The 19,959-nt window shown below is 47.3% G+C and overlaps 1 protein-coding gene and 1 long non-coding RNA gene across 9 annotated transcripts in view; one reads left to right on the top strand and one right to left on the bottom strand.

Annotated features, from left to right (window-relative positions):
* The window catches only part of PDE4A (phosphodiesterase 4A), a 546,547-nt gene that overhangs the window by 484,976 nt on the left and 41,612 nt on the right, over positions 1–19,959 (top strand). Inside the window, exon 1 of one of the 6 annotated variants that reach the window (XM_053299528.1) lies at positions 4,114–4,681. The exons of the other annotated variants lie outside the window; for them this stretch is intronic. Coding sequence (XP_053155503.1) covers positions 4,616–4,681 — 66 coding nt within the window. The 5' untranslated portion in view covers positions 4,114–4,615. Of the gene's footprint in view, positions 1–4,113; positions 4,682–19,959 lie in introns of those variants that run through there. 6 annotated transcript variants of the gene reach the window in all.
* The window catches only part of LOC128346342 (uncharacterized), a 40,051-nt gene that overhangs the window by 4,997 nt on the left and 15,095 nt on the right, over positions 1–19,959 (bottom strand). For 2 of the 3 annotated variants that reach the window (XR_008316916.1, XR_008316918.1), the window contains 4 exons: positions 14,740–14,891; positions 7,385–7,538; positions 3,286–4,188; positions 1,633–1,831 (listed from right to left, as the gene is read on the bottom strand). This is a non-coding gene — a long non-coding RNA (uncharacterized LOC128346342). Of the gene's footprint in view, positions 1–1,632; positions 1,832–3,285; positions 4,189–7,384; positions 7,539–8,822; positions 8,960–14,739; positions 14,892–19,959 lie in introns of all 3 variants that reach the window. The other variant, XR_008316917.1, reaches the window with a different exon arrangement.

Below are 19,959 nucleotides of genomic sequence, written 5' to 3'. Positions count from 1 at the left end.
ATCTGCTTTGCATGCAGAAAGGCCCAGGTTCGATCCCTGGCATCTCCAGGTAGGGCTGGGGAAGCCTTCTGCCTGCAACCTTGGAGAGCTGCTCCCTGTCAGTGAGACCAGGGCTGTACAGCTTCAGTCCGCCTACAGAGGTTTGGACTACAACTCCTGTCAAACCTGACTATTGACCACTGGCTGGGGATGATGGGGGTTGTAGTCCAAAATGGCTGAAGGGCCGGACTTGTGCAGCCCTGGTGTCATTAGGTGGCCCAAGGGTCTGACCCAGTATAAGACAGCTTCCTGTGTTCCAAGGGCTCCAGCCATCTTGCTGCTTAAACATGGCTCATATGGGGTGCCCCCTTGCGAGCTGCTACTGCTTCACAAACCCAGCCCCAAGTTTGGGGGTAATCATGTGGATCTTCTTTCTCATGGTTGTTGACAGGATAGCTAATGCTGTAAAGTTATTTACACTTTTAAATATGTTTTTTTGAACATGAAAACTTGTAGGTAAGTGTGCTAGCCTGCCATTTCATGTGGCAGTTTGCTGGGGACTGCAGTGTTCTTCATGGCGCCGTTCAAGCATGGGGCACAATTCACAGGGATGTTCTCCTGTATCGCTCTTGTTCATTTCAGTGGCATCTATTTTTTTAAAAAAAACTACTTCCCAGTAAATGGTGCCCTGAGGATCAGACCTTGCTGTCTCTCAGGTGCCCAGGGCTGAATGACTGTGATGAGTGCCTTGCCTTGCCTTTCCTCACTGTAGAAAACAAAAAAAGGGGTTGTACTCAGATAGAATGATGTGCACGCAAGTTTAATGACTCTATACAGAAAACTGTATGGTGTGTTTTGTCTAATTGTGTTTGCTTATACTTTGCATCATATGATAAAGGTAGAGAGTGCTGTCAATTCGATGTTGACTCCTGGCGCCCACAGAGCCTTGTGGTTTTCTTTGCTAGAATACAGGAGGGGTTCACCATTGCCTCCGCCCGCGCAGTGTGAGATGATGCCTTTCAGCATCTTCCTGTATCGCTGCTGCCCAATATAGTAGCAGCGGGGATTCGAACTGGCAACCTGCTTGTTAATTAAGCATTTCCCTGCAGCGCCACTTAAGGTCAGAGGCGCTCTTACCCCTGGACTTCGGGGCCGAAGTCCAGGGCTCCATAGCCCCTGGGGGCCCCCAAATCCTCTTTAGTCTGTCCTGGGTGGTGTGGTCACCCGGTGGAGCACAATGATGCTTAATTTGCAGAGGGGGGGGGGCCTCCAAAAACCTTTAGGTCCAGGCTCCATAACTACCTTACCTCCAAAATTACCCTAAATTAAGTTCAGGGCCTGTCCAACTGCACCAGCAGGGTAAGGTGTGATCCAGAGTATGCACTGAGATCCTTTGTAAATGTTGCAGAAGATGCTGATGTGCAACTGAGAATTTCCCCGGCATTTTTTCCTGAAATCGCAAGGGATTCTAGGTGCACTGTATGCATCATATGGTGCAGTGCTTGAGGCAATAAAATGACTTGATCTGACCCTGCTTAAGGAGTCAAACCTAGGTACATTTCACTTCCTGCTTCCCATTCATGCCTGGGCTTGGGACAATAAAAAATGTATTCTAGCTGGTCTATTTATGCTAGAGTAGGTTGTGTTGCTCACCTTGAGCGCTGGATGCCATATGAAGAGGTTTTTCTTTGAGGACAGTGCGTGAGATAGCTGGAGACGTGGAGAAAGATGCAAGGAGACAGGTCAGTAGGGTGTTGAGCACCTTCTTCTGAACGTAGGGAAGGGAGCCAGGATTTCTGGCATTGGTTCTTCTGTGAAGCTTCTGGCATAAGGTACATCCTTTGTTCACTTTCTGAAATCACATAACAGTAGTGATGGGTCTGCGTGCACTGGGACGGTGTGTTCCAACCAAGTGTTCAGTTTGTCGCTCATGAGAAGTGAGACGAGAGAGCAGAGTGTCCCTTTGAAGGGCCTCTTGTCTTACCTCGGTGCTCTGTGGTTTTCATGTTGCCATGTCTGGAACATGAAGCCCCAAACAAGGGCAGGGTGTTTGGGGGATGTGGGTAAGCAGAAGGCTGCATGCCTCAGTTCATTTGCTCTCAGTATAGCTCCCATGTTTGAATCAAAACTCCCATGAAAGGTTAAAAAATAATAATTGAGGGAACTAGTTGGGAGTTTGAGGGAGTAGTTTGAGGGAAATCATTTCAAGAAAGGGTAACTTTGCCCAGTTACCCTGGCTAGCTGGGCAAAGAAGCACCTTTTAAAGTGGTGGCTCTCTTCTGCTTAGCAGGGGCAGAGTCACTGTCCTTATTCAACCCAGCATAGTGTCCTCCCCAGCCACCTAATGGCGCAGTGGGCAAGTAACTTGCCTAGGGAGCAAGAGGTTGCCAGTTCAAATCCCCGCTGGTATGTTTCCCAGACTATGGGAAGGGAGCCAGGATTTCTAGATGTTCCCCAGACTATGGGAAACACCTATATCGGGCAGCAGTGATATAGGAAGATGCTGAAAGGCATCATCTCACGCTGTGCGGGAGCTGGCAATGGTAAACCCCTCCTGTATTCTACCAAAAGAAAACCACAGGGCTTTGTGGTTGCCAGGAGTTGACACCAACCCAATGACACACCTTTACCTTTACCTAGGGTCCCTCCCAGTTCCTGTTGCTGGTGTCCACCTTGTGTTTCTTTTTACAGTGTGAGACCCTTTGGGACAGGGAACCATTTCTTGCTGTGTAAACTGCTTTGTGAACCTTATTTTGCCTTAAAAAATAGAGTTGTATATTCATAAGAGTATTCTTTGGAATGATTTTTTTTTTTTAAATGCCCTTGGGATACTCTGGTAATTTTCCCCCTCTTCATCTCCCAAACTACAAAAATTCAATGGTTGATCATTTTTAGAAGCAGAATCAAACCAGCAAATATTAAAGTCTAGAAGTATGGCCACAATGACAGAGTTTTTGTCCCACAATCAGAACATGATGGCATCAGCATTGTGCAAATATGCACACATGTAGAGAGAGGGGGAAGACAGAGAGAGAGAGAGAGAGAGAGAGAGAGAGAGAGGACAAAGTAGGCCATTGCTGCATTCCCTATCATTGCTACCTTCTCACACCTAGAACACAGACCTGCCAACGCCTCCCCAACCCCCGCCCCCAAACCCAACATCCCTCCAGGGTAATTTATAGATTTCATGCCCTTCTGAGAGCTGAAAATACTGTAACCAGGTATCTGGAATTCTGCAGACTGGAATTTTTGTTTAGAAACAAATAAGAACAACATAATATGGTGGATCACTGATCTGGACCTTACCCCGTGCTTGAAGGCATCTCATTCCCATTCCCATGATGGACCCGGGGACTGAGCCTAGGAGTCTTGGTCCCAGCCCATTCCAGCACCCAGCTGAGCTGCTTGCCTCTCTTCCAGGCCTGGATTTGAGTTAGTCACTGGATATGAGGCAGTGGCTTTTTGAGAGGCAGCGCTCCGAGGATCTCAATGCATTTCTTTATGCCTCATTTTCATCTGTTTCCTCCTCTGTGCAACGCGGAGCTGGGTTACCCGGTCACCATCTGCGGAGTGCTCTGCAGCCTCGCCATGCGTTATGTGAGCTATTGCAGAGAGGGAGACTGGAGCCTCTGATGGGTTCCTCTTGGAGTCCTTGAGCCTTGATTAATTTGAACCCTTGCAGGTCATCCCTCTCCCTCCCTGCTGCCTTCCGTTTGCTGTTCACTTGATTTGTTTGGCCAGCTCTCTCTTTCATGTGCCTCTTTAACCCACCTCCTTTCTTTCTTTCTCCCTCCCCTCCCTTATTCCACTCGCTCTCATTGCCACCTGACATCATATCCCATCCACCCAATGCTGCAGTGAGCAGCACGCACGCGGACACACACACACACACTCAAAACGCCAACCCGGAGATGCAGATGCAGCCGAGGCCATACTAGGAGGTACCGTCTCCGTGGTGACCGCTGCCCTCAAATGCACACCCGGGAGATGTTGAGGACGTGCCTCTTAGCAATGCAGCTTCTGCCTTGTTAGCTGGATGGCTGCCATGCGGTACCCAGAAATGGCTGGGAATCTCCTGCTTGCTCCGCCTGGAAGAAATTGTTCCTCTTTGCAGTGACTTTGCCTGCTGCTGCTGCTGCTGCTGCTGTCTGTCTTCCTTCTCAGATGCTGGGCTTTTCCTTCTCTCCTTCCCATACGCTGAAGATGTGACTGGAGAAGCAGGGGGAAGCACACACAAGGAGTTGGCGTGGGGGGGGGGTGTATGTTTTGCTCGTAGCTGAAGCAGCATTGCACTGTGGGTATTTCCCTCCTCATCTGCAGTACAGCCAGAGACGTGGGGCTTTCTCAGGCTTTGGCCTATCTTGCACGTCTCTCTGATCTACCAGCCCCTTGTGGGGGCACCCGAGGGGAGCAGCAGAGATGTGAGGGGCCTCGTGCAGGGCAGGTTGGCCAGCAAGAGCCATGCCAGGCCCAAACTCACTCATGGAGGGAACGGCTTTGAGATATTAACCCCTTCCTTTCCTGCCAACACCAAGGAAAGGAAGCACCACAGAGCAGCCACTTGCCTGGAGAGAGGGGAGACCCTGTTGGTGGGCAACTCGGAGAGCCTCGGCCGCCCGTTGGCGGAGAACAGAAGATGCCCTTAGTGGATTTTTTCTGTGAGACCTGTGCAAAACCATGGCTGGTTGGCTGGTGGGACCAGGTAAACTAGTCGTACCTAGATGTGTGTGGATCTGACATTATGGGGAGGGGTGTGTGCCAGACTGGTGTGAGTGAGCTTTTTGACAAGCAGTGGCAGCTGTGAGGGAGTTAGCAAGGCAGGTTAAGGGGATCCAAGAGATGACAGGCAGCTTTAACTTTGCTGCATTGATGTTGCAAAGAACAGAGAGGGAGAATGTCTGGTGGGTGCAAAGACCCTGGTCTGGCAGGTCTCTTGGAAAGGTCAGACATGGGCAAGACGGGTTGGGAGTATTTTTGGTAGCAGCCCGCTCCCAGGAGCGTGGGGTGCTGTGCCTGTCAAGAGAGACTGGAGGAGGCCTATGTCCTTCCAGCCTGCTTACAATGTCACATTGGAGCTGCTGCCACTTCTCTGTTTCCATCCACCTTGTGGCTAGAGAGATGTGCAGTCTCAGTGGTCCCTCTGCCTCTGATACTCTCCTGATTTGCCAGCATCACAGGAGAGACCTCCTGGAGTGTGTCTGCTGCCCTGTATCTGTGTCACTTGGCTGTGTGTGCGGGTTGCTTGGTCCACCTTGCTGAACTGTGTGCATTAACCTGTTTGAAGAGCATGCCTGCTTCTGGAACGTGGGCTCTAGGGTTGTGTTTCCTCATCCTTGTGTGGTCATTTGAGTTACATGGTATGATTGGGATGTGGTGTGCATGTATATGTGTGCATGATTTAAGAGTGTAGCAATGGTTTTGGTGGTATATCTGTTTGGAGTATTTCAGATTGTGAAGGTTTTGCAAACATCTGCTTGCCCTGTTGAATTATGGGTTTTCAGGGTTGTGTGTCAAGTGTGATTCTAGAGGTCTTAAGGGTGTGTGTGTGTGCACACGCGTGTGAGCATGCTTGCTTGCTTGCTTAACTTCTGCTTCACTGGATGCAAGTTTCAAAAGGAGCCTTTGTGTAGTATGTTTACACCGGGGGCTTATGTTTTCAGAATCTGAAGCTACAGATTGTGCAGGTTTTGAGAGGTATCTACCTACCTGACAAAATTGTAGGTCTTTGGTATTTGAATGTCATTGTGCTTTTGTAGAGGTCACTATGAGAGTGATGTTTGTGTCTAGGATGAAGGGTGCACAGCTGCCAGTGCATGCACATGTGCTTGGGCAGAATTGGGTGTCATTGTTAGGGGTTATCATTGGAATTGTGTATATTCCTGTGTGGTGATGGGGCTATGTAACAAGCACCTCACTGGAACAGTATGTCTGCATGAGACTACAGTGTCCCAGAAATTTGTGGGTGTGTAGTCAAGTGGGGGGATGTTTGCTAAACTGCATCTCTCCAGGGTGGGTCTGCATGTTTGTCACAGGGGCTCTGTAGACCCTGTGGTTTTATGGTTGGCAGCAGAAGTAGGCCACTGTTTATCCTTACAACAAGCCATTTGAGGTAGGTCACCCCGCATTGGTTGGCCATTGTAGACCTGAAGGTGAGAAAGAGACCTAGTCAAATCCACGAAGTTATTCCATGGTTGAACTGGGGTTTGAATAAAAGCCTTCCTGATTTCCGACACTAGAACAAACCACTTTCCCCACATGATAGCTGAAGAAAGAAAGCATAGAAAAGGGGGCTTTAATGAAGCTGAACCAGTTGGGTAAGGGATGCCATTACTGTAGGCCCCCTTAATGTTACCAGGCAGCTTCTGAGAAATTTGGTATCAGTTTATGTTTTGCCTCAGGCAAATCACTAATGGTTAGTCCCTTATTTTCTGGGGGCTTCTGCTCCTCTTGAGATCACCATTATGAAAGTTTCAGGCTCTCAGAAAAACCAAGGCCTCCCCTCAGATTTGGTGCTGATTTTGCCACCAGAAATAATTAAATTGTGTGGGCTCTGATCTGACTTTTGGAAGGGCTTAGTTCTTTTGAGAAATGACCTCTTCATCTACTTTTCCAGTGTACTTATTACATTCCGGGTGATTGTGTCTGATGATATAATCATCGTTATTATTTATTATTGTTTATACTGCTTTTCAACAGAAAAGTTCTCAAAGCAGTTTATATAGCAAAAGAAATTAGAAAATGGTTTCCTGTCCTAAAGGGACTCGCAGTCTAAAAAGAAACCCAAGGAAGATACCAGCAGCAGCCACTGGGTCTGGGTGTCCTATGCTAGGTGGAATAGGAACACTTCCTCTCTCCCTGCTAAATATAAGAGAGCCTCCACTTCAAAAGGTGCTTTTTTGCCATCATGTGGTAGCTCAGACATTGGGTACATGCCTGTCCTCTGCTTCCACATTCAGGTTTCTGTGGGGAAAAACCAAATGTATATGAAGAGCCTCCTTTTGGGGTGGCACAAAAAGGTACATGTTTGACTCAAAACAGGATTGGTGCATCCAGAGCCTTGGGTAGGGGTGGAGTAATTATAGCAACATACATTGAGGTCATTCACACAACTGAAAACTGTGTCCTACCCAGATTTGGGAGTTGTGTGTGCTCCCAATTTTCAGTTGTGTGGGTGCAAACAACTAGGTAGGAGGATTGTGTGGAATCAAGGTAGGAGGAAAAGCAAAATTGGGAGCACACACAGCTCCCAAACCTGAGAGTTTTCAGTTGTGTGAATGACCTCATTCTGTCTATCACTCTGCTTTCTTTCCTCTTTCCCCAACATCTCTCTGGAATCTTTGCAAGCTCTCTGTCACTCTGTTCCTGGGCTTGCAAGTAGTGCTGCTAAGAGAAATGACCTTATTACCTGCTCCTGTAGTCTCCACATTCCTGGAGAGGTGCACTAAATTCAGGAGTTTGGGCCCTTAATCCAGTCTGCATTAAACCAGTGGGTCTCACTTCTCCCATCAGGAGGTAAATAGAATCCAGGAATCCGGAATGCTTGCTTCTCCATTCTGTGGCTGGTCAGGGGAGGAGAACAACACCAGTTAATCCTACATGACATTTTGAGTAATGGTCATAATTTGGGAAGAAGTCTAGAACAGAGCTGAAGATGTTTTGATAGCCCAGACAGAAAATTCAAATGGCACCCCCTGTCCCTGGCTAATTAACATGGAGTACAGTTCACTAAGAAGTTTTCCTGTGCAAGCCCCTAAAATGATTGTCTTTTCTGTTCATTTCAGAGAGATTTCCCAATGGATTGTGCTCCACTGTCCAGATTTGTCTGTGGGCCCTTTCTCGCGATCAGTGAGAAGGGGCTACCGGGCACGCAGGGAGGAAGGCTGCTGAAACTTACCTCCCCAGCAGACGATTGTTGGGTCCGTGCTGGGGGTGTAGATTGCACGCTCAGACGGACATTGGCTGCCCCTGCAGCACAGAGGGTCAGGGGCTGGGAGGCATCTTCCCGGCACTCAGAATTTTCTGGGTGCATTTTGGGGATCTCCCTGGTGCTGGCCGGGAGCCCCACAGTGTCTCAGCCTGGTCTGTAAGCAGCCGGTCCTAACACACGAGCAGTTAGACAGTGGTTAAGAACAGCGGTTAAGGGCACAGGTGCGCCCTTAACCTCGGCTAGCTGGCGGGCTTCTTTGGTGGGTTTGCCACCGAGGTGCTGCCAGGATCGGGGCCTATCCCAGCAGTTCTTACGTGCAACCTAAGACAAGCTGGGCATCCCTAGCCCAGGTTAGGCTGCACATGAGAACAGCCTCTGTGTCTCACTTTACTGTGCTTATTGATGGCCACAATATGCTGCTTCCCCTTGCCAAATACTAAGGCTCTCTCTGCTTTAAGATTGTGATCTATAGTATTGCAGTGGATTTTTGAAGTAAATTGAGCTGTAGAAACTGAAAAGGGTTGTGGCAGGAGTGAGGTTTAGACTGAGAAGACTCACTGGTATAGCTTCTCTGCTGTGGTATAAACACTACCTAGCCCCTCCTACCCAAACATCTGGACTCTGAGGTAATAATCTTCACCTCAGCTGTCAAAATTGTGTCTAGAGGCTGGGTGGCTTTGCTTTCTATCTGTCTGTCTGTCTGTCTATCATATTTGTATCCTACCTTCCTTCCAAATTGCTCAGGGGCAGAACTGTGAGATTTATCCCCATTTCTTCTCACAACAATCCTAGACTGAGAGGACTTGGCCCAAGGTCCCCAGCAAAGTTCATAGCTGAGCAGGCCTTCCCAGCTGGATTTCAATGCACTATATTCACAGTAGCAATGGCCTTCATTATTTCCAAACTTGGAACTTACTTTTGTCAGTCTCTCTCTCTCTCTCTCTCTCTCTCTCTCTCTCTCTCTCTCTCTCTCTCTCTCTCTTCTCTCTCTCTCCCTCATTCTTCCATTGTTTCTCTTCCTCTTTTTCCCTTTTTGTTTCTTCTCCTACAAAACTAGAAATAAACAGGGAAATATGGATGCTACTAGAGCAACCAGCCTGAGGTCAGTGTACACAGCCTACTTGTGGATCATGAGCCACCAGTTGAAAGCCAATGCACTGTGCCATGCAGATCCTTTGTTATAGTATGGTCTCATCTCACCAGAGAGATGTGGGAAGAGAAAGGAATGCTATTACCATCTATGTTATCCATATCCAAGCGTACTTGGCGTGTCCTCCAAATCTCCTTCCCAGTAGCTCAGGAGAGACCGTTCTGTCAGTGAGTGAGTGAGAGACAGATCCTTTTTCTCAAACTGGCCTCTCAAGTCCGCTCTGTCCTGTTGATCAGCAGGTGGTATATGCACTGTAGCTCCTGCCCCACCCCATCCCAATCTCTCCTTGAAGCACTGGACTGCTCTTCCTGAATTGTGTTTTCCATTGTAAATTTTGACCTAATTTGCTGTGTGCAGCACCAGACTGCAGAACCCAACACAAGCTTCATGCTCTTAGATTCTTTCTGGGAATGCTGCCTCCTACTTAACTTGATATGCCTGGCTATAGATTAGGATATCTGTCCATATATCAGGGTTCCCCACCACCACCACCACCTTTCTTCTCCCCACTCCCCAGTTTGGCATACTTTTGGGGTTCCCAGGAGTAGGAGCCTTTGTAGAAGGGTAGCCACAGTTTTCTGATGCTGCCCCAGTTCTGGGGGATATTGAGAGGAGGGCTGTAGGCATGTGGAGATCTTGAAAGGTTAAGAAAGGAGAAGGGGAAGCATCATGCTGATAAAAGGGGAGACTGCAGAGATTTCCAAACAATCAGTAAAAAACATGGACGTCTGCAGGATTTTTTCCAAGGAAGGGGCAAAAGCTGCCATTCTATACCCACTTACCTGGGAGTAAGCACCATGGAATTCAATGGGACTGGCTCAAACTGGAATGGTGGGGAGGGGTACTGCTCGCTATCCTTTCCAGCCCCGGACACCCATGATCAAAACCACTCTTTAGTCTTAATATCCAAGACTCAATTAAAACTTGTAGAATGATAAGAAGGGTAGAGGAGAGAATAGCACTGTTGCTCTTAACATTAAGCGAGCTGTACTCTCCAGTGCTTGAGCAAGAAAGCACATGGATGTCAAAGAACTAAACTGTGGGTGGTGAACGGGCTACTGCTCCTGCCTCTGTGCATAGTATTGCCAAATGATCACGCTGTGTAGGGTCCTGTCTCTTGAGTGTCTACCTGCATGTGCACACATACACACATTTCTGATTTTCCATTTATTCCCTTGCAACTTGATATAGAGTAGGCTGCAAGTGAGCTCAGAGAACTGTTCTCTGATGGCTGGCCACACTGTAATATCAGAGCTCAGGTTGTTACCAGGTGTTTTGCTTTATTTGCCAAGCCACACATGTGGAGATCTGTGCAAATTCTGATTGTGCAAATCCTGTGAGTGAGGGTATCTTTTGCACTACATCATTATTATTATTATTGTTGTTGTTGTTATTTTACATTTATATCCCGCTGTTCCTCCAAGGAGCCCAGATCGGTGTACTACATACTTAAGTTTCTCTTTCACAACAACCCTGTGAAGTAGGTTAGGCTGAGAAAGAAGTGACTGGCCCAGAGTCACCCAGCTAGTATCATGGCTGAATGGGGATTTGAACTCGGGTCTCCCCGGTCCTAGTCCGGCACTCTAACCACTACACCACGCTGGATCTCCACTACAGGGATGTGGAGTGGAAAATAATCCTTTCCATGAGAGGCTTTTTTACCAAAAGTGATACAGTGGTAAATTGTGGCCACAGCTCACTGAATTGGGGAACTGGGCACTCTGTTGTAGCATCTAATCCAGCCTCCCTACCCTTAAATGGGATTATACCGTGAAAGCATCCCCAAGAGGGTGGAGGGTGATATTTGGCTGGTCAAGTCATGTCGCTGGAATAGCTCCCTGGGGCAGCAACATATCTGGGGCCAGTGCTTTCAAAATGGCTTTTATTCCAGGAATTGGGAGTGTGATTTCAGTACTACTCATTCCTGGGATCCAGATATACCGCATACATGGCTGTTCTGGGCTGTGGCCATGCAGAATGCTACTCTCTCCAGCTCATAGGGAGTGATAATGCACCAGCAGAGGTGATGCTTTTCATGCAGCTTGCTTCTGTAGTGAGCACAGGGCTATTCTCAGAGGGGGTGGGGAAACGCCTACCTTTTCCCTGGACACTTCCTGCTCCCCGTTGGGCACTGTAATTGTGATTTTAAGAATCAACCACATATGCCTTTAGTCCTTTAAGGCGCCATTGCATTTTTGATCTCCAAAGAAGGGGATAATCACTGACATACATGCACACACCTAGACAGCTTACTCAGCTGCTCAATTGCAGTGGTGGGCAGTATTTCCTGATGTTTAATTTATGAGTTTGTCCAGACGATCTCTTTATAGAGCAGCCAAAGCAGTTGCTCTGCTGTCTCATGGCTGGTATACCGCTTGCTTCTAGATGTTGTGTCTCAAATAAAAGTGATTTCGGGGAAATTTCATTTGCCCAGCCCTTGGACAGCAATCTGTTGGGAAAGTGTAATATATTGGGGAAATGTGATTAACTCTGCAGTTAGCATTGTTTGAAACGGGGCTGTGTAGGTATTAGAGGCACCTATCTCATAGTGCTGATTGTGTTGGTGATGACTCCCCCCCCCCTTCCGCCAAGCCCCACATTTCCAGCATATGTTGTATGACTCAAAGCAGCGCTCAACCTGCAAAGAGAACTTGCATGGGAGCTCAAGTAAAAGGGGTACATGCAGAGGCGCTCTTACCCATGGACTTCGGGGCCAAAGTCCAGGGCCTCTACAACCCCTGGGGGGCCCCCAAATCCTCTTTAGTCTTTCCCGGATGGTGTGGTCACCTGGCGGAGCATGATAATGCTTAATTTGCAGGGGAGGGGGCCCCCAAAGGCCTTTAGGTCCAGGCTCCAAAATTACCTAGGTGCACCTCTGGGTTCATGTGGAGAAGCCTCTTTTTCAATGTGTATCCCTCTTACACAGTCATGGAGACCACTAGTGTGACTTGGCTGTGAGACCTCAGGTGAAATAGAAGAGGGGCTTCTCCAGACTTTGCTATGGAGACTTGCCAATTTGAGTACCCTTGTAAGTTCCCTGGTTTGAGCCGCTTCCCCTTTCTTGTGTATAGGGGCACATATCATTCAGCCTTTAAAAGAAAGGCAGCTATACATAACACTCCACAGCCATCAATGGCCTGTGGATGTCATATTGTACTATTAACTGAGTCAGGCCTCTCCTGCCCTCAAAGGCTCAAATGTGAGAGGTACATGCTTTGAAGTCCTCCTCTAGTTAGCTCCTTTAGTTTGTTTGGAACTTTTGCCGCTTGGTCTGTTCCTGCTGGACAGGACACAATTTATCACCTACTTCTTTCTGGTGCAAGAAACAATAGCCAACATGCTCTCCTTGTTTACTTTTCTTTTCTCTGTGCTCAACATATCCAGTTCTTTCCGTCTTTTCTCGCAGGATTTGCCTTTGAATCGTTTCCAGCTTGTCAATAACCTACTTGAATTGTGCCCAGAACACAGGCCTTCAAATAAAACTCTGCTGGCATTGAAAACAGCAGTATTCATGCTTCCTGAGTCTTGCAAGTGATGGACTTCTTAGTGATGGACTTTGTGTCTCACAAAGCATCCCTTTGGGTCATATGCTTTCTGAGAGTCAGACCATTGGTCAGTCTAGCTCAGTGCAGTCTATACCAGGGCTGCACAACTTGAGGCTACATCTCCAGTAGATGTTGAAGTACAACTCCCATCATTCCTGACTATGGGCCACTGTGGCTGGGGATGATGTAGTTCCACAACAGCTGGAGGGCCAAAGCTGTGCAGCCTTGGTCTACACTGACTGACAGTGGCTCTCCAGGGCTTCAGACAGGGTCCTTCTTTCCCAGCCTTGCCTAGAGAGGCATGGGGTTGAACGTGGGGTCTTCTGAATGCAAAGCTGATGCGCTATCACTGAGCTACAGCCTCTACTGAACCAAGCAGGCTTCTATTTCCCTGGACTGTAATCCTTTGATGTAGTGGTGGGGCTGCGTGTTTAAATGCTCCCTCACAAAAGAAGCCTCCTTATGTAGGCAAGCAGCATGTTGGGGAGAAAGCTAGGCAGGACCCTTCTCTTTGGCATTACAATTTTATACGCGAAGGGGAAACTTTCAGACCAGCAGCCACCACCTCCACGTGCAAGCTGAAGTGGCACTGTCCAAGCAAAGCTTTAGCCCTTGATTGTGATTGTGTATAAACTGGACTTTGTTGACTCTCATGTTCAGTTCGTTAGCAGCTCTGACTCTTAAAACATGATCAAAAGTGCTGCTCCTTCGCTAGGAATGCCATTTTTTTTAATGGTGCATATTGTTTTTCATTCCTGTGTAACACTTTTTCATTTTTAATTTTATTTATCTAAGATGGCTCAGGGTGGTTCACAATAAAAAATAAAAGCATTTAAAATATTAATTTAAAACATAAAATGAAAGAAGTTAAGATAATATAAAACTCATTTAAAAACCATTAGAACCACTTAACTATTATTAAAAGCCAGGCTGAAAAGATGGGTCTTTATGGTTCTCTTGAATGCCTCCAAAGATGATAAACCTCTCATACCCACGGAGTGCGTGTTCCACAGCCTAGGGGTGGCAACTGAGAAGACAGTTGTCCTTGGATAATTTCCTTTTGCTGTGTGCCCAGCTCTGAAGTTTTTGAGATCACTTTCCATTTTTAGCTTATCCACTAGAACATTTGTAATCCCTCACAATTTTGTTTCATCCAAAGCTTTGGTAACAGTATTGTCCACTCTTTCATCAGAATTAATTGATGACCTCATTCCAATCTGAACTTGCTCTGTTTATTATTCCTTCACATGTGATTTCTTTGCCAATTTGCATACTGATTTTACAGGACTTTCTTCTAGTTCATATCTTCACAAGAAGATCATGAAGGACCAGGTCCCCAAAGCCTTTCCCAAGTGTATAGCATCAACTAGAGTCCCATCATCTACTAAATCAGCTAATTTGACAAAGGGAGATGACTTGGTTGATTTGGGATTTGTTCCTTATGGATTTCTTTGATCACATCTTGCAATACCTTCCTAATTTCAGAACTGTGTGTTGTTTTTCTCCAGTCACCATGTTCCATGGATTTTCAAATATGACAGTTTTATCAGTTCTGAAACTAGCCCTGTTAACTCTCAAAGTCATCTCAAGGAAACTTGGTGTCTGAGGTAGAAAATCCACACATTACTTGCCCTTTCTACTAATCAACACAGGACATAATCCACTGGCAAGTTCTCCTGTGCATGCCTCATTGAAATGAAGAGATGTGGACAAGAGCACAACTAAGTCAGCAGCATTTGCACAGGAGAACTTCCCCATGGATTTATTTATTTTTATTTTATTTTATTTTATTTTATTTTTACATTTATTTCCCGCTCTTCCTCCAAGGAGCCCAGAGCGGGTTCTACATTCTTGAGCTTCTCCTCACAACAACCCTGTGAATTAGGTTAGGCTGAGAGAGAAGTGACTGGCCCAGAGTCACCCAACAAGTCTCATGGCTGAATGGGGATTTGAACTCGGGTCTCCCCGGTCCTAGTCCAGCACTCTAACCACTATACCATGCTGGCTCTCCACATTTTGTGCCACTTGCATCAAATCTGCCTTTTTCTCCTTCTGCCCCCTTTAACCTCCCAGAGACGGAAGTTTGGGGCAGTATACAAATTTGAAAAATAAATACATAAATAAACAATTGCACTTACAATCCACTAGCTGAGGATGCCAGATTGCCATGTAAGGGAGGGTCAACTCCAAGAATCCTTGGTAAAAAGCCACCTAATCCTGCTGATTTGAATTCATTCCAGTTGTCCAGTAGTTGACATTCTCCTTAATTATCCTGACCTGTACAGGCTCCCTGAAATGTAGGATACAGATAGGAAGTGCAGTGCTATTTGTGCATTAGAGCATAACATGAGAATCACTCTACGTGAGTACAGATTGACACATAGGTAGTATTATGTACACTGTAGGCAGATTTTATATTATGTACACTGTATGCAGATTGTATATGCATTGTTGCTATGTTCCTTCAGTATGAGAACTGAAACAGTGTCCGCATTGAGTACTTTAGCCTTGGTCAGTGCCTCTCTTCTGAACTGAGTAATGAGAAACTAGTGCCATCGTGTCTAAAACAAGGGAGGTGGTGGGTGGGGTTAATGATGCCAGCTTTCCCCCACACTTCTTGGTCCATCCACGGGAAGCCAGGGTGTTTTTTTTTTTGGTATTTCAGAAGCTTGCACCTGCTTTCGTTCACAATTAACCAAAGTGTAGTGTGTATGTGGAGCTAACCCACTTAGAAAGGCAAGTGACGGGAAAAAGGAAAAAGAAGACCTGGGGAGGTGGCGGGGTGGGGTTGGAATAACCACAGCCTCCGGTCTTCTTGCCATACCACTAACTATGCTGAAAGAAGACAGATGGAGCCGCTGTGACCAATGTAGAGCAGAAGAGGCAAAAGAGAGACTGGAGTTAATCCTCTCTGGTTGGAAAGGGGTCACTGCAGGGGACATGGAAGCTTTTCTTCCCCTGCCTCAGATCCTGAGGGTATTTGGCACTTCCTGCTTCCGTGAGAATTTGGGCTATGGGAAGCCAGCTTTCTCCAAAGATCAGTAGGGGTGTAAGCGCCCGCAGCCTCAGGAGAGGATGAGTTAAATCCGAGGGATTCTGTCCCTAACTCTGTCCTCTTATGGAGGGTTTCCCAGACACCCGTCCTTTAGTCTGAAGATGGGGGCAGTTGCTAAGGAGACTCTTGTTGCTATGGAGATAGCTCTGAGGCATAGTGGATTGGCTGCCAGGGATGACGAGGGTGCCACTTCTGTCCCCCCTTTCACATCTCCCCCCTTCGCGTGCGCACCAGTTGTGGTTCCGCTCCATGAGGCTCTTGAGGAAACAAGCTATGAGAAGCAGTGGATTTGGGGGTGGGGTGGGGGGGGGAAGCTTAACTGAAGAGAAAAGGTAAAGTCGGAGCAGATGGGGAAGATGGTGGAACAAATTAACAGCAAGGTGTGCTGGTAGGCATAGTATGGAGAAGGCTGGATAAGTTCTCCCCAGCATATATGGTGAGACTGCAAGGGATTATGGGGCACACCAAAGTTGCAACCTCTTGGGTTGGTACACTGATTCAGGCCAATTCTGGAAATAAGACAGAGAAGTAGTACAGCAAAAGGGGGATGATGCACTCATGTAAACTCCTGTCAGTGGACAATCCCCCAATCCCGCCTTTGAATGAGAACCACTTGCAGGCATGCTGGAAATCCACTAGCAACCCCCCCCCCCCCCATTCTTGAAATCGATTCTGCTAAGAGCTGTGTTCCTGCCTCTGGTAGGAGAGCAAGACACACGTTCTCACCAACAGCAGCTGAGGTGGGGAGCCTGTATCTTGGACTGTACCACTAGTGAGTGAAGGTAGGGGCTTACATGGCTGAATGCTCTATACCAGTGGTTCCCAACCTGGGGTCCTCTAGCTGTTGCTGAAGTACAACTCCCATCATCCCCAGCCACAATAAATTGTAGCTGGGGATGATGTGAGTTGTAGTTCAGCAACATCTGGGGAACCTCTGCACTATTTTTTTTTTAATCCTCCACTAGATGTTAGGGAGAAGACTAGAACAGGCTTCCCTGACCTGCGGCCCTCCAGATGTTGCTGAACTATAACTCCCAGCATCCCTAGCCACAATTTATTGTGACTGGGTATGCTGGGAGTTGTAGTTCAGCAACATCTGAAGGGCCGCAGGTTGGGGAAGCCTGGGCTAGAACATAGAATCTTTCTATCTGACATGGCGGTTTTTTATATGCAGGGATTTTAAAATGTTTTGTTGCATATGAAGGATAATTCAATCGTGTGAGCTGCCACCTGCAGTCTGTAGTGATGCATCCAGGACACAGGTTGACAACCTCAGCTGCTATGTATGAGCATTAGCCAAAGGGCAGCTACAGCTGATCCTTTACCAAGTGGTGACATAATTTGGCCTACATACAGTGGGGCGGGGAAGCCGGTTGCCTGTAGTGCCTGGCCAAGTGGCAAGAAGGTTCCACCTCTCCTGTGCTTCCCCAGATTTCTCAGTGGGTGTTGATGTATGGTGAGAAACTATCCATATTAGCTTGGCAGAGCTGATACAGGTAAACACTTTACCAGGTGGTTGCACACATGCCCTCGTAAGTTAACGCTTGGTCACGTGTCATTCATAGGCATCCACCTGAGGAATGGGAAACCCGGACGGTGGTTCCAAAGGAGAGCGGGCTAGGAAGCCGAGGATGTGAGAGACGCTGCAGAGACTCCTGGGCTGTGCCCAGCTTAGGGACAAGGGGAGAGTTGACTGGCACTAGGGTGAGAGTTGGGAGTCTTAAAACCTTTGCGTGCAGTGGAGCCTTGTGTTGGAGGGAATGGGACAAAACGGGAGGATCGACAGCAGATCTGGGAGCAGAATCCAAGGTCTCCTTCTCCTTACAGTACTGTAGTGCCCCCCCCCCCCCCCGCCACACACACATTTCCTTCCTTAGCCACCCTCATAATCGGCAGTGCCCTCCAGTATTCTGGCAGTAGCAGGCACTTGTCAATGATATTGTAGTCTTGACCTTTGTTCCTATGATACGGAACAATTATGTTGTACAAGAAGCTATGGCCTAAATGCTACGTGCCTTTTAAATTGCTTTAATTGTTACTTGGAAATCTTCCACCGCTTCAGTTAATGCACATTACCACCATTCACAAGTTATGCTTTCCCCAGTTTAGCACCACACGAGGGGGAGACATTGCTCCAGGCAGTTCTCAAGTGATGCAGACATTGCAAGAAGGTTGAAATGGGATGTAAATCCACCTTCCTACGTGGCCATCAATTCATTTTTAAAAACTTGATATCAGCACATTTAAAACTTCATTTCTGTCTTCAGCCTGTGCACACCAACAGCAAGAAAGAAGCCCAGAGGCAGTCAAAGAAGCTAGCTTAATGAGACTACCTTGGTTACTATGTTTTGTGGGGATGAAGGATATACTTTCTGGGTGGGTTGGTTTTGTGGTTTTTTTGGTGGGGTTTTTTTTTTAAAAATCCAACTCCTACCTCAGCTGTTGAACTACTGAATGGCCTTAACCAAGTCTCCTCCTGACGGTCGCAGCTTCCTATTTGAAAAATTTGGATTTGTAGTGATTTACAGAAGAGCTAGGAGGAGGAGAGTGGGGATATGGGAATGTAGTTAGATGGCCTAAGTCTTCGGAGCAGAACATGGGTGTTGTGTGTACATACATAACCAATTCCCAAACAGATCAGGGCAAAGCTTTCTGGTTAGAAGCTGAGAGCCCCAGTTTCAGAAAGTAGCTTAAGCTCCATACTCATAGTGTCCCCAGGTGCACCGCTAACTTCCAACTCAGATCAGAGAAAGATTGCCATTCATCCTAATGCGGGGGCGGGCAGTGCTGCACAGTGCTTCAGTGGGGGCAAACTCTGCCCTGTGCCCATGCGCATACACACACGGAGCCCATTCTCACTACCATTTTGAGGTGGGTTGGAGCCCAGGTGAGATGGTACTAGTATGCAGAGATGTTTCCTAGATCACCATCTCCTGGCACACTATCACGGCTGGCGGTGGGTCCGCTGCTGAAATCAGCAGCTTCAAGTCCCACCTCTCCATGGAAGTTTCTCCAAGGGCCCAGATACATCCTCAGCATCCTCTTCCCTGCCAGCAGACTGGAAAAGCATCATGACGTCAGTGGCTGCCTTCCCATTGGCCACAAAGCAGCCGGAGACAGATGCAGCCCTGACAAAGCTGCTCCAGCTTTGAGAGCATGGGATGTGCTATGAAGGCTAGTGCATTTGTTGATAGTGGATGTTCCGGTCACGGCTCTTGATGGTTGCTGTGCAAGTGAGGGCATGCTGGTATCCCAGGTATACAGAGCAACGCACAGATTCTCACAACCAGACAATTGAGGCAGGAGGGCATTGCTCTCGTCCTCCCTTGTTACAGTGTGAGTGCAAAAGCTGTGTAACCCTGCCACAAGCAGCCTCGGCTGGAGGGAAATGTGCAGTTCCTCACAATCGTGCAACGTTGGGTAGCCCTTTTCCTACCCTAATTTTAGCAGTCGTGAGAACCAGTCCATAGTTTTGAGAGAACACAAGTCCTTATACATTCTTCTTATCTTAATGATGTTCTACCAACAAACTATAATAGTCTACCAACCAACTATAGCAACAAACAATAAAATTAGATGAATCCAACAGACAGAGGAAGGGGGATCATCCATGTACTACCAGCTCTTCCCAGGCATGCTCAAAGGTGTGCCTCAGGTCTGGGGGCCTTGTTACAATCAAGACGACTTTCTGAATTGTTACTGGCCAGTTTCCCTGATATAGTGGAGGAAAGCCTGGATAAACTCTGAGGAGGGGATGATGAAGCACTGAAAGGAAATTGTATGTCTGGCGACCCCTTTAGACTAAGGACATGTTCATCTTCCAACAGGTTGCTACAGTGATGTGGGCAGTAACCAGCAAAAGACAGGCTCCTTTCCCACCTATCTCACCACACACACACCCCTGGGAAGCTAGCTGAGCCAGCATATAGTTGTACTTGTTGGCTACAGGGATTGTGGGGGATTAGACTTGAAACATGCTTTGGGGGAATTGCATTCACCAAAACAGCATGCCTAGCCTGTTAAGGAGCCATGTGGCCATGCCCCAAATATGCTACTGTTGCCTGCCTGTTCCCTAAGGACAAGGGACTTGCTCGCTTATCACACAGTTAAGGAGCAATTTGATCATTCATCTATTTAGTTGGTTAGTTTTTGTGTGCTGCCCTTCCTTCAAGAAATTCAGAGCAACAACAATCATGTAAGGAAAGGCCAAGTTTGAATGAGGAGGACAGGCCATTTAAAAGTGCACAGCACTTTTATTTGATTGATATCCCATCCCTTCCTCTAAGGTCCAGGATGCTGTACT

The sequence above is a fragment of the Hemicordylus capensis genome, chromosome 2 (assembly GCF_027244095.1).
Source record: "Hemicordylus capensis ecotype Gifberg chromosome 2, rHemCap1.1.pri, whole genome shotgun sequence".
Lineage (NCBI taxonomy): Eukaryota > Metazoa > Chordata > Lepidosauria > Squamata > Cordylidae > Hemicordylus > Hemicordylus capensis.
This window is presented reverse-complemented; position numbering and strand designations above follow the sequence as displayed.